Raw genomic sequence first — 14,959 nt, 5'->3', positions numbered from 1 at the left:
TATATATTTCAGATACTATTTGACCTACAGTCATCAAACTTTGTCAGTTGATGGGTCCAGCATGTTCGGAGTTCGTTGACCAAAAAGTAGGTCACCATGACCTACGATTGGAATTTGACAGCTATACTTCAATATTCAGATACTAATTGGCTTAAAATCATCAAACTTTGTCAGTTGATATTTCTTGGGTTCTCAAAATGTGTAAACCAAAAAGTAGGTCACATTGACCTACTTTTTTTGAATTCTTAGGATATAACTAAAGATTTAGAATACTAAGAGGCTAAGAATAGAAATGGTGGGGTTGTACAATTTATCTGAAGAGCGATTCTAGGCCCTTGGGCCTCTTGTTCGATATATTTTGTAAATACCCACAGCAGGCAGACATATTTCATTCGTATGTACTGTAACATGTATATTGCATACACATGTAAGCAGACCTGTTATATAGTCCTTGGTGTACATGACATAACAAGTAATTTTATCCGACTCAATCGACGTTTTTAATCGAAATGTTTATATTTATGACCAAAAAAAAAAAATTCCAAGAGCCATTTTATTTTTCATATTTCATTTGAATAGGAGGACATCGAACAGCACCTTCGAAAATGTGATTGCGTTCTACTCAACACTTTTTGACAATTACACGCATTATTTTCGTCATTCTAATTAACACAAGATTCTTCCGCAAAGTGTCTATGACAATGATAAAGTTAGTAAATGAATAATGTATTTTCCATAGCATGCCAGTTTTCAATTGCCTTTAATCTCAATGAGTACTTTATATAAAAAGTTAAAATTGTAACTTTTAGAAATATATTCTAGAAGAATCAGGGGACTAATACTTATAAGGTCGATGACGTCGTTCCGAAAAAGCGACCGTCGGAAGATAGCGTCAGAGTTAACAATGCAATATTGTAACGTATTTTCTCAATATCAGCAACAAGTAAATGTTGTATATGAATGAAACGAGAAAATTATCACCTTTGTACCTGCAAAATATGATCGGTTTTTGAAGCGCGGCCAATAACGTCCCTTGTTCTGCTGAGACACGGGTCCTCGATTTTTCCGGTGTCATCCGACGGACCGCCGCATTTAGTGACCTCTTACGAAAAACAAGGGTTACTGAGGAACTATTCAAACCTGGATCCCCACGAAACTGTAATGACATCTTTTGACTTGATGCTGACTTTAACAATCGGTATAAAACATTTCATTTGTTGATCTCATTTCAATTGAAAAAGTCAAAATCCAAGTTTTTTAACGATTGAAGTATCTCTGAGAGACGGAGAACATAAATTGTATATTTCAGGACTCCTGCACCCCTGGAGACTTAGGGGTGGCGCAAAAGCTGCCAAAAATTAACCAATATTTAAAATCTTCTCTACAGCTGCATGTCTTTAAGAAAACCTAAATGCATAATAATATAGAATAGGAAGGTCTCTACCAAAATGATACCTTTCTGGATCCCCGGGATAGGGATCTGACTCCAGGGTGGGTCTAATTTGGTATGTATACAGTATATGTGCAAAACATATAAATGATACCTCCTTTAATGCTATTAACACTAAATTGAAACTAAATGGATGTATAGGAGTAGATTGTCCTTTACCAAAATTGTAAATTTCATCATCCTAGATGGTAAGGGTTTGGTTTTGGGGTCGTGTCAAAATTTTATAATTATTTGAAAGACCTATTTAAATTTCCTAATACCGTATCAAATCTAAATTCCCAATTAGGAATTGCAAAAAAGAATGTACAATAAATGGTACATTTTGCAACCCCAGGGTTTTAACTCCAGGGTGGGTTTTAATTAGTTATATCGTTTAATGTTAATACATATATTATACTAAGTAGTCTTTCATCAGTGTATGCATTTTGGGGGGAATTGAGGTTTTAAGAACACATCTTGTTTTCATACTGTTGCTGAATATTAGAATTTGAATTCAGCTTAGATATTAAGAACAGATTGATTGATTGATTGAATATTGTGTAACGTCCCTCTCGAGAATATTTCACTCATATGGATATGTCACCACTGCTGGTGAAGGGCTGCAAAATTTAGGCCTATGCTCGGCGCTAATGGCCATTGAGCAGGGAGGGATCTTTATCGTGCCACACCTTCTATGACACGGGACCTTGGTTTTAGCGGTCTCATCCGAAGGACTGCCACATTTAGTCGCCTCTTACGACAAGCAATGGGGTACTGAGAACCTATTCTAACCCGTATCCCCACGCGAATATTCAGAACAGATTTTTTTTTTCTAAATTCCATAGCCCTTTCGAGTAGTGATACTTTTAACTAGTACTCAGATGAGTCCCGTGACCTATAAGGCCTAGGGACCTCATGTTAAATCGAGGCAGCTTACTGTCAAACAAGATACTGTTACAGGGGTTTCAACACTTTCGTTTCAAGTCAACATTTGGTTTGCCAATACAACCTATCATTGGGCCAAACGCTGTCTCACGTCCACTTATGTTCAATTAAATATCGAAGTACGAAGAAGATGTGGTAGACGGTTGTGTATTACTGGAATATATCGAATCGACATATGACTGAAAATGATTATTGTTAATAGAGAAAAATTCGTCAGTACATCTAAATATCGAATTGATGGACACAGTCCTAGATTTTTCTTCTCATATAGAAACTTTTCACTAAATTCTGCCTCATAAGAACATAAAAATAGAACAGTGAGAAGCGAGATGTGAAGCCGTTCTTGGCACACTGATTTTGACAGCGGATAACTCCGTTTACGTGATCAGGATATAGGGCTCACGGCGGGTGTGACCGGTCAACAGGGGATGCTTACTCCTCCTAGGCACCTGATCCCACCTCTGGTGTGTCCAGGAGTCCGTGTTTGCCCAACTATCTATTTTGTATTGCTTGTAGGTGTTATGAGATTGATCACTGTTCGTTATCTTCACCTTGCATGAATATGTCATTAAAAGGAAGACTTGTAAGTAAAATGTGATATTTTATTTCTTTGTTCTAACCATCATGATAGTCTCTTTTATTTGGCGCCTAGAACTCCAATACATGGAATGGCTGTATTTAGATTTCCAGTACAACCCGTTCAGATCGGAGTTACCACAGTCGGCGTACCACCACGCACTCCAATATAGTGACGCGCAATTCCTGTTACCGCTACTGTCATTATCATTGTCGTATGTAGTGAACTTCCTTCCATCGAGGTCTATGAAACCGTTTCCTACAATACAGTTTATATATATGCTGAAAGCCCTACATTTTTCTATGAGAGAAACTTCTAGATGGTAAGTTAAACCTGACATTTTAAATGCAAATTATTCCACAAGATAATTTATGTACATATTGTTGTTAACTGAATGTTTACAGCGTGTTTACTTGCGAAAATGCATTTTTTGTAACATGTTTAGAGTGCTTGTTTGTTATGAAAATTCATAGCTTTATCGTACCGTTTTCAAAGTATATGATAATATAGTTCATATTAACTTTCATAGTATTGAAGGACATATAATTATGCTGTGAAACTTTTGGTGTGAATTTTTTGTGCACTCTGCAATTTTCATGTATTGATAGGGATGTTTTCCTCTAGCTATTTATGTGTAATATTTTGTAGTTTCTAGGAACATAAATTTTTCACTGTTTTATCCGATAAATTGGGGGGGGGGGGGGGTGTACATTATGTACTGGTTTTCTAGATCACAATTGTATAGTATTTACTGAAAATAATGTTACTTACTGACGTTGATAGAGTATTTGTTTACTAGGATAACGTTTATCAAATGTTAGGTGATTTGTCTTTGCTATGAAATACTTTACTTATTTTTGTTTTTGTATATTTGCAGTAAATCACACCACCACCACACGCACACATACACATGTATGCGTACACATGAATGTTGTATGTTTGGATCATGGTTGCTAGAATTAATAAAGTGTGCATTTACAATGGAGTTGACTTTGAACAGGGGGTATCAGTACATGATGTAAGTATTTATACTTTCATTAAATGACCACATAATCAATTACCGTCTTTAGGAACAACCTTATACAGTACACTGATTTAAATGTATGATATGCTTTAAGTATCTATGTTTTTATTAAATGACCACATAATAAAATCTTTCTAAAATGGTAAATCCTACATAAAATCAAGTTTTAAAAAACAACTACTAGAAATTACTGTACAATAATTTTTCTAGTATGACCTTGAAGTAGACATGATATTTATACTAAAACTAAAAAGCATTGTTTCTTCTCAACCTCAAGAAATCAATGAAAAACAGGTGTTCAGCGTGTGTAGTTTTTCACAAATCAAGAAACACAAACGACTAAATATGTGAGAATTGTCCAAATTCTATCAAGAAGAATGTTAAGATTTGCGTGCAGCAAAAGACCATTTTTGTTATTTGCTGAATTATAGAAACGTTTTGATAGTTGTTATGATTAGGATTAAAATCACAGTTTCATTATATTGCAATTTTTCATCATTTTCTCTTCGTTTTTCTCTCTCTTTTTAAAGATTGAACATTCTGTAAAATTGTGAAGTACGTAAATATGATCGTCATGAAATTATCTCCCGTGCGTTGATTATATTTATTGATAACATTTACAGAAAATAAAACTTCAATATTAGGAATTCACTTGCAGCTCCAAATTAAATGTTCCTTGGTCTTTCTCCGTATTGAAAATTAGATTATAATTCTACGAATGCAATTTCAAAATTTGATACTCCGTATTTCGAATGTGTTTACATTATGGAAGTTTTTGTCCAATGCGACAATTTAAGGGCACCATTATGAATACACGTCGTTCTTCTCGTCAAACGCAATAATCGATAACATAATGCACTTTAAGAATCACAAACAGAAAAACTGTTATATTGTAAACAGTTGTCTGATATCTTGGATATTGTTAGGTACTGTACATAATTTCAGTAAAATGTTTTAAGTTTAAAGTTATAAGGCTTGCATTTCCCAGACCATTGAATATGTGACATATTGGGTAGTGTTCTACTTATTACCTACTTTGAAGGTATGTGTTTTCAACCAATATAAACACGTTTTAGCTCACATGAGCTGAAACCTCAAGTGCACCCTTGACCGCCGTCTGTCTGTTAAATTTTCATACTTTTTTTCACTTCTTTTCCAGAGGCACAGGGCCATTTTCAACCAAACTTAGTACAAATCATTCTAGGGTATTCAAGTTTCATCAAATAAAGGACCATACCCCTTGAAAGGAGAGGTAATCACAAAAATACAAAGGGTGGGGTCATTTAAACATCTTAAGAAGAACTACTGAACCAGAAAAGGTGAAACTTACATGAAAGTTTCTTGACATAGTAAGATTCAAGTTTATCAAACTCATGACCCCCGGGGGTAGGGTGTGACCACAATATGAGATCAAAGTTTTACATGCGAATATACAGGGAAAGTATTTCTTCTCAAGAACCATTAGGCCATAAAAGTGGATATTTACCTGAAAACGTCCCGGTATAAAGTAGAATCAGGTTGTTCAGACAATGGCCCCGGGGGTAGGATGAGGCCATGATACGGGATCGAAGTTTTAAATAGGAAATGTATAGGGGGAATTTTAAAAAAATCTACTCAAGAACCATCGAGTCAGAGAAGTTTACATTTACATAAAAGCTTTCTAACAGTGCAGATTCAAATATGTTAACATCGCAGCCTCCGGGGGGTAGGATGGGGCCACAATAGGGGATCAAAGTTTTAAATACAAATATAATGGAAATTTTTGTTCTCAAGAACCATTGGGCCAGAAAAGTTTACATTTACATGAAATCTTACTGACATAGTGCAATTTCAAGTTCGTGAAAATTTATGACCTCCGGGGATAGGTTATGACCTCCGGGGATAGGTTGGGGCCACAATAAGTATCAGAGTTTTACATGCAAATATGTAGGGAAATCTTTGAAAAATCTTTAAATATGGGCCAAGGTGACTCGGGTTAGCGATGTGGCCCATTGATGATTGTACATATCAGTAACTGTTAAATGAATTATTACAAGAAATCATAACAGTGACTTCTATAATCATGGGGGGAAATAAGAACATCGAAAATATGAGATGGATATCGTATTTAAGAATAAAACGATGTGTCAAGATCATTGGTCTCGGGAGGGAGGGGGCTGTCCTTCGTTGATTTGAGATGTATATGAATAATAACATCTTCATAAAATGACAATTTTATGCTGGTCATGTTGTAAACCAATCGCAACGGAGAGGCCCGAGAATTTGCGATTGGTTGTAGACCTAAACGTTTATAATGTTGTCTCGTTCTGGGCGCATCGTTCTGGAAATTTCTAGAAGACTGATTCAAAACTTAAAATCACGGATTGAAGAGACGAACAGGCGTTTTTTTATTTATTCAACAAGTATTGAAACTTATATCTTCTGTGAAATCAAAATCAAGCATCGATAAACAACGGATTTATTTCATATCGTATGGTCTTAAGTTCTCATTAAAACGAAAAAGAAAATTCGCTTAGATCCGCCATTTGGCCTTTAAGTGTACTCTGAGGATAATTTATCGAAAATGAAAGTAGGTATTTAATTAATTTTACGATATTTACTAATCAAGTAAGATTCTATTAAAGCTTACGACTTCACCTCACATATGAAACAATATCAAAGGAGCAAGCAGTAACTCTGGAGTAAGCGTTTCAGAGCTTAGTGGCAGAATTTGTCGATTTATAACTACAAATTGATGAACCATTGCTTAAAATATCGCGTCATTACAACAATTAAACACTGGAATTATATGTACGAGTTAACAATACAGACTTTCGGATAAACAAAGAAACACAAAACTAGAATATCATTTCATTGTTGGCGCTTTCGTCTTTAATACATCTCCAGACAGTTTTAAAGTTAACAGTTATAACTGTTTGAAGAGGCATTAAAGCCGACAGCGCTAACAGTGAAATGTTATTCGAGTTAAACATCTTGCCGAGTTTCAGCGAACGAATTTTGATATCTTGCAAATAATTGATTATTTTGTGTATATATATTCCATTTCCCCTTCAATACCAGGGGTCAATAACGCTGTTCTGAGCTCCTTTTGAAGTAGTGTATGAAAAGTGCATGAATAACGTGGGGAATATTTGTAACGTTATTCGTTATAAACTGCTGCTTTGATGTGTTTTTATATATATCAAATTTTAATATCTGTTTCTTTAAAAACAAAAACGAGTTCGCTTACTCCATAATTTCTCTTCATAAATATTTTATAGGGTGTTTTTGTTTCGTTTTTATGTCAATATTATCAATTTCTTCGATACTAAAGTCTATCTATTTTAAGTTGAATTATGCAATGAATGAAGTCAATCATTATTATGTTCTATATAATTAAACGGAAAACAAACCCGCTGTATTTGAAACAGTTGTATGGTAATGACGTTATTCCTTAAAAAAAAACTTGCTGTTCAGTGAAAAACAATTTTCACAGAGTAGTATTTACATTATCAAGATTCATCTGTCAAATTTTCAGGTGGGGTTGTCTATTGAAACAAGTCTACTAACCCGCGACCTACGTTAAACAAATCTGGCTGTTATTACATACATCTTATTGGTAATCCAGCTTATACACGTTCCTTTTCATAAGACGAAATATTTCAAACTCACGCGTCAGTTTTAAACTCATTTACTATCGCAGTCAATAGAACGAAGGAATTAGGGCATAAATATCGCCTTGTAAATTATTTGCTGTCGACAATGCCAATTTAATGCTCGCACTGACTTTTTTACTGACATTGCGATGTGTCGTACTGCACCAAATGATCCGTTCTGTTATTGTCTAGAATCGGTCTGTTTCCACACCAAACAATTCCCTTCAAAGCGTAAGTGTTCCGATTTCAGACGATAGCGGAACGGAACGTTTCAGATCAAACTTTTCCATTCTCATCGAAAACCGCTTTCAATAAAGTGTTCTTACCTACAAACCGTTCCCGCTAGGTCATCAGAACTGACGAAGACATTACGAAGTCATTGTAGGTCAATGCTGCACTCGGTGAGAAGCAGAATGAATTTGTTCATTAAAAGATGAAGAAACTTCTATAGAAGGGGATTTTTTTATACCGAATTGTTCGGAAAGGGGATTAGAAAGGAGGCCAAGCCGTTCATTCTCATTTTCACCCGAAGCGTTCCGTTACCGACACAAACCGTTCATTCTCATTTTGACCAGAAGCGTTCCGTTACCGACACAAACCGTTCCGTCTGCATTTTCAAGCGTTCTGTTCTCGATAATGATTGTTTTGTTCTTGCAAAAAAAAATAATTGTACTCAAACGGATCAGCGTTCTTTGCACAATCAAGACCGTTCATTCACAAAACGTTTAGCGTTAGTTCACGGTTCCATTGGTATAGTAGTACGCCCCAGGGTCTGTATAATATTTTGTGGGCAATATATATGTATAATATCTTATGATGAATCAGGATATGTAGACACACATACCCGCCGTTCCGGAAAATCCGTTGACGAAGATTCTGTATTTACTGGTCTCATCTCCGACGCGGAATATGGAGTACTTGGCATACACTTTCTCACCAGAATTCATCGTGATATCTACCCGAAGCTCCTGATTATTCGCCTTAGTCAAATTGTGGATTGCATCATTTCCTGTTCAAATATAAAATGATAAAATAGTATTGACGCATAGTGATGAATTAGGAGGGTTCACCAACAATAAATGTAACATAATAGACAAACAATAAATTTATCTGCCTTTTAGGACATATTTGTTTTTTCTGTGAATATCAGAAGACGTTTTCCCACATATTCTTTCAAACTTGTCAAAATGAATTTTAAACTCGCCGGTACGAATGGTCGAAAATCTCTTACCACGATCTCAGTGTCGACTTCACAATCGAAGGGAAAATTTGAACCTTATCTCCATCTTTTCAATGAAGGAGATATGGATTCGATATTCATTTATAGATGTTCATGATCAAACCTTTCATTTCGATTTTTCGATTTTTGTGAGACTTTTGACATAATGACCTTGACCTTATATATATAAATAAGGTCAAGGTCATATATATATATATATATATATATATATATATATATATATATATATTAAAAGAAATAGAATAAACAGTACACAAAGTTAAAAATTTAACGCAAGCGCTTTCATTTTATAATCCTCAGGCGTTACATTTCAAAATATTTTTCTCATGGACGTTGATTCTGTTTTAAGTTTATAAAATGGAAATACGTTGTAGTTGCCTCTAGCACAAGTGTCAAAGTATATATATCAAGCACTGAAATGACCAACGACACGAACAACCAGATTGTCAAATTTTCGGGACGACCCGTCCCTTTTTCAAGACAAACGAAAAAAAATTATACAATGTGGCCAATATCAACAGAGAATAATAACAAAAAACTATAGATATACATCGGCAACTCCTTTTTATATAGATTACAAAAGTTGAATATTTTATTTTAATGAGGCATGGGTATCTAAATGAAAGGTGAAGATAATGAACAGTGATCAATGTGATAACTCCTATAATACAAGATAGAGAGTTGAGTAAACACGGATCCTTGGATATACCAGGGGTGGGATCAGGTGCCTAGGAGGATTAAACATCCCCTGTCGACATGTCACACCTTTGATCTCAATATCAGTGGTATACCTACCAATCCAGTAATTCTTGGATGGTTCTCCAAATCCAGTTTTGTAATTGTGCCAGGGTTTATCAAATCCTGTAGAACCATCCACTCTTTTTTGGATTATCTGCATAAAAATAAAAAAATTAATTCAAGCAACTTCAAATACATAACAGGATGTTTGTGATTAACGAATGAAGTAAAAACTTTTGACACCATAGACAGCTGCTTCTTCAATAAGATAGACGACTGAAACAATCAAATTTTGTGCTCAGTCATCCAAATAATTACTACATAGAGTTTAGTAATCGGGTCTTTCTATAGTCACGAATTGTGCTCCGTTATTTACGGGTTTGTTTGCTTTTTTCTTATGAAGGTAGAATTTATTCAAATGCTTCTATATGAGAAGAAAGCAAACTCTTCTGCCCTTATATTCAACAATGAGATATATCAACGACGATTTATTGAATAATATTAATCATTTTCATTCAAGTGTCGCTTCTATAAATCCTAGTGAACTTGAAATAAAATATTGGAAATAGACGTTAAAAGGGAACTATCAACTAAGCAGGGGGTCCGTGTTCGCCCAACTTTCTATTCTGTATTGCTTATAGGAGTTAAGAGATTTATCACTTTTCGTTATCTTCGCCTTTCATGCTAAAAGAGTACTATCAACTAACCTTTATGACAAACGGGAGAACTTCATTTCGTCCCATATTTATGGAGAAATATTCCATTACTTGAGAACGGTGTTTTGTGTCTCAAATGATTCGACACACGAGATCATGTTTTGCGTATGATTAATTTTTAATCGAGGCAACCTACTGACAAGTATGTTGATGTTACTAAGATTTCAACAGTCTCGTTTAAAGTCAGTATTTTGCAATCTATGTTGTAATAATGATATAATTTGCAAATGAAACTTATCACAGGACCGAATATTATCTCATGCGTTTCATACCGATACGTAGCTCGTTACTTCTATACTTAGTTTGACTACGGATTACGCTTTAATTGATGGAGGTATAGGGCTCTTCGCAGGTGTGACCGGTCAACAGGAGATGCTTATTTGTCTTAGGCAGATACTGGTTCCTCTGATGTATCCAGAGGTCAGTATTTGTCATGCTCTTCATTTTGTATTCAGTATGGGATTTGAGATAGTTCATTATTATACCCCCCGCAACAAGTTGTGGGGGGTATACTGGAATCGGGTTGTCCGTCCGTCCTTCTGTAGACGCAATGGTTTCCGGACTCTAAAGCATTATCCTTTCCACCTACCGTCACCATATCATATATATGGACTACCCATGGGATGAAGATGTTCCCTATCGATTTTGGGGTCAAAGGTCAAGCGCACTGGACATCGAAGTAGTAATATGGTTTCCGGGCTCTAAAGCGATATCCTTTCCACCTACAGTCACCATATCATACATATGGACTATCCATGGGATGAAGATGTTCCCTATCGATTTTGGGGTCAAAGGTCAATCGCACTGGACATCGAAGTAGCAATATGGTTTCCAGGCTCTAAAGATCCTTTCCACCTACAGTCACCATATCATACATATGGACTACCCATGGGATGAAGATGTTCCCTATCGATTTTGGGGTCCAAAGGTCAAACGCACTGGACATTGAAGTAGCAATATGGTTTCCGGGCTCTAAAGCGTTATCCTTTCCACCTACAGTCACCATATCATACATATGGACTACCCGTGGGATGAAGATGTTCCCTATCAATTTTGGGATCAAAAGGTCAAAGGTCATGCGCACTGGACATCAAAGTAGCAATATGGTTTCCATTTAAATTCTTTAATGGCTTTTTTCATCGCATGGAGATGCTGTGTTCCTAGATACCTTTTGGATCATAATACTGAAGTTTTACCTATTACCAACACCCTTTGGGAGATTGGGGTAAGCGGGGGGTATTCTTAGTGAGCATTGCTCACAGTACCTCTTGTTGCTCATTATCTTCACTTTTATATTATATTCTTTTCAATTCGCATTTTGAAATATAACCAGGATATACATGTATACTAAAATATACAATGTATGAATGGTAAGAATCACGAACATGAATCAATGTCATAACACATATAAGCAATACAAAATAGAGCGTTGGGCAAACACGGACCCCTGGATATACCGGGGTGGAATTAGGTGCCCAGGAGGAATAAGCAATTTCATACATTTATATATTATCTAAACTCATTTTTAACGTCGTTTCACTTAAATACTTTCTTAAACTCTATTGACTGTTAGCGAGTTCATTATTGCTATTCATAAAATGCCACAGTTTAAATGCAAAGAAGCCTTAGGAGTTATCTGTTTGGAAACCATATGCGTCGCTACGTTTGTTTACAAAGAAGTTTTCTTTTCTGCATTTCATAAAACTCCTTTAAAACGCAATTTTTCGGGACTGTACATCAATGATTTCCCTGGAAAGTGTCGCATTATGAATTTAAGCTTTTACTGATTTAAAATAGGTTACGTCTCGTTTTGGGTGATAATTTCATATCTACTGTCTCATTAATAAACGATAATTCCTTAAAACCGAGAACGTTATATAAACTCACCGTCCATCCTCCTCCTTCCGTTGTCATGTCGCAGTACACCATCTTTTCTTCACCATCTATGTATATCGGATATACCCCATCTTTTCCTTTCGTGTTTGCGTCACTTTGTAATATATCTATGCAACGTTTTACTGGAAGATAAACATAGCCATTACTTATATTCTCTAAACATATTAGTTTCATTATATCTCTTGGCAGGGTTCTCTGTCTTCAGTGACATATGCTTCTATTATTCCATTGTTTGTGTTTTACCTTTAGTATTATACTTTTAAGACCTATTGATTGTATATTGTTTAACGTCACTCACGAGAATATTTCACGCACATGGAGACGTCATCATTGTCGGTGAAGGGCTGCAAAATTTAAGCCTATGCTCGGTGCCTACAGCCTTTTAGCATGGAGGGATCGTTATCGTACCACACCTACTGTGACACGGTACCTCCTTTTTCGCGGTCTCTTCCGAAGTACCGCCTCATTTAGTCGCCTTTTGCGACAAGCAAGGGATACTGAGGACCTATTCTAACCCGGATCGCCACGGGACCTTTTAAGACCGAAATAAAAGGTAAAAATAACAAACACTGATCGACCTCATAACTCTCTTATAATAAATACAAAATAGGGAGTTGGGCAAACTCGGGATCCTGGATAAACCAGAGATGGGCTCATCCCTGTAGATCGGTCACACCCACTGTGAGCCCTATATCTTGATCAGGTACACCGACTAATCTAAGTCAAAATTAATGTGCCAAAACCGGCATAGCAATCGGTATGGAACGTGTCAGACAACATTTGACCCAAAAATAAGTTGTATCGGGAAACTAGATCATTATAACGACCCTAGAATTTGCGAAATGCTAACTTTAAACCAGACTTTTGAGCCCCTTGTGACATCAACTTGTTTCTTAGTAGTCTGCATCGATTTCAAAACTGATCATACGTAGAACAAGTTCTTGCATATTAAAGCAGTTTAGGGATATAAACCCCATTTTAAAACTTAAATAACTAGAACAAGCCCTGGTGTATCGAATCATTTGAGAGATATAAACACCATCAGTCCTTAAATTTGTAAGCTTAAATGTTTCCATTACGTTGGTACGTTAAGGCAGGTTATGAAAATCTTTACTGGAATAAAATCCGCGAAACAATGTGACGTTGTAATTGAAATAAGTATATAATAAATTCCGATTTTTTCTTTTATGTAAGTTTTATTTATGCATAAAATAAACAATGCAGCTATTAAGATCTAAAGAAATCCGAAATGTTATACTTCTGTCGTGTAATTTCTGTCTGATCAATATAAAAGTAAACTAACGACGTAATGACTATACATCGAGTGGCGTTAACACATGGAAGGAATTTGTTAATGTGTGCCATGTAAATATATCGACAAAATGTGGAGTATTTGAAATAATTGAATTGGGATATATGTGTGTGTAGCAATATTCCATTATCACCTGCATATGGTGTTTATATATCTCAACTGATTCGATATGCAAGAGCTTGTTCTGGGTATAGTCAGTTTTTAAATCGAGGTAAGCTACTGACAAACAAGTTGATGGTACAGGGATTTCAACAGTCTCGACTGAAGTCAGCATTTCGCAAATTCTATGGTCGTTATAACGATCTAGTTCGTCAATACAACCTCGCATTGGGTTAAATGCTGTCTGACGTGTTTCATACTGATTGTTAAGCCGTTCTTGGCACACTGATTTTGACTGCGGACAACTCCGTTTACCTGATCAGGATATAGGGCTCACGGCGGGTGTAACCGGTCAACGGGATGCTTACTCCTCTTAGGCACATGATCCCACCTCTGGTGTGTCCAGGGGTCCGTGTTTGCCCAACTATCTATTTGGTATTGCTCATAGGAGTTATGAGATTGATCACTGTTCGTTATCTTCACCTTGCATGGAATATATATATGTGAAACGCTGAGAATTTATTGATATTATGAAGATACATGTATGTTGATTTCATTCATTTACAATTTTTTAACAGAAAAACATTCCATTTAGCATGTCGATCCGGTTTTGCTCTGTCACACACTGAAATAAAACTGTAAAAGTAGCACACTACGCCGGATACGTTTTTTATACACCGTGTGAAAGGTCATGAAGTAATGTACACGGCAATTACTGCTAGAATCGTCTGTTAAGAAAACTTATGAAGAAAACTCCATAGCATCAGTGCCAAATGTAAAACATGGTCTGGAGGTTTCATGTTTAAATGTTTAATAATTATTTCGTACTGAAAGTGGCAGGATTCTATCAGTAATTCTGATAAACTAGAGGTATTTTACCGTCATTATCGTAAGTTAGACCAATATTTAAATCCTGGGGTAGTGTGCTACTTTCCATTTTCTATTAAGGTACATCCGTGATCTATTTATAACAGTCATGCAATGACGTCATACGGAAGCACATGTTTTATTGGTTGATTAATTAAATACTGTTTAATTTCCCTCTCAAGAATATTTCACTCATTTGGAGACGTCACCACTGCCGGTGAAGTGTTGCAAAATAGGTGCTTATGGCCTTTGAGGAGGGAGGGATCTTTATCGTGCCACACCTGCTGTGACACGGGACCTCGGTTTTTGCGGTCTCATCTACAACAAGCAAGGAGTACTGAGGACCAATTCTAACCCGGATCCCCACGGGATACAAAATGTTCTCATGTAAACAACCAAAATAGTTTTAAAATTTAGGTTAGTAAGTAGTGTAAAACTAGAGTTCTGCACATATATTTTATTATGGGCTCCTCTGAGGAGC

The 14,959-nt window shown here is 36.0% G+C and overlaps 1 protein-coding gene across 1 annotated transcript; it reads right to left on the bottom strand.

Annotated features, from left to right (window-relative positions):
* Nucleotides 1-2,976: 2,976 nt before the first annotated feature.
* On the bottom strand, nt 2,977-12,310 carry LOC125663127 (ficolin-1-like). Its single transcript, XM_048895439.2, has 4 exons — nt 12,192-12,310; nt 9,646-9,742; nt 8,455-8,619; nt 2,977-3,209 (listed from the first exon to the last, which is right to left on the bottom strand). Exons 1-4 carry the CDS (start codon nt 12,231-12,233, stop codon nt 2,977-2,979), a joined length of 537 nt encoding a protein of 178 aa, XP_048751396.1. The 5' UTR covers nt 12,234-12,310.
* Between the last annotated feature and the right edge of the window lie 2,649 nt (nt 12,311-14,959).

This window comes from Ostrea edulis, chromosome 8, assembly GCF_947568905.1.
Source record: "Ostrea edulis chromosome 8, xbOstEdul1.1, whole genome shotgun sequence".
Taxonomy (NCBI): Eukaryota; Metazoa; Mollusca; class Bivalvia; order Ostreida; family Ostreidae; genus Ostrea; species Ostrea edulis.
The sequence above is the reverse complement of the archived record's forward strand: the minus strand, read 5'-3'. Positions and strand labels throughout refer to the sequence as shown.

Excerpts from the sequence above, each read along its gene's own strand:
- LOC125663127 (XM_048895439.2), bottom strand. The coding sequence starts at position 12,233 with ATGGTGTACTGCGACATGACAACGGAAGGAGGAGGATGGACG. Across the intron at positions 8,620-9,645 it reads ATCCAAGAATTACTGGATTG|GAAATGATGCAATCCACAAT; the intron begins GTAGGTATACCA and ends ATATTTGAACAG. Across the intron at positions 3,210-8,454 it reads CGGATTTTCCGGAACGGCGG|GAAACGGTTTCATAGACCTC; the intron begins GTATGTGTGTCT and ends ACTGTATTGTAG.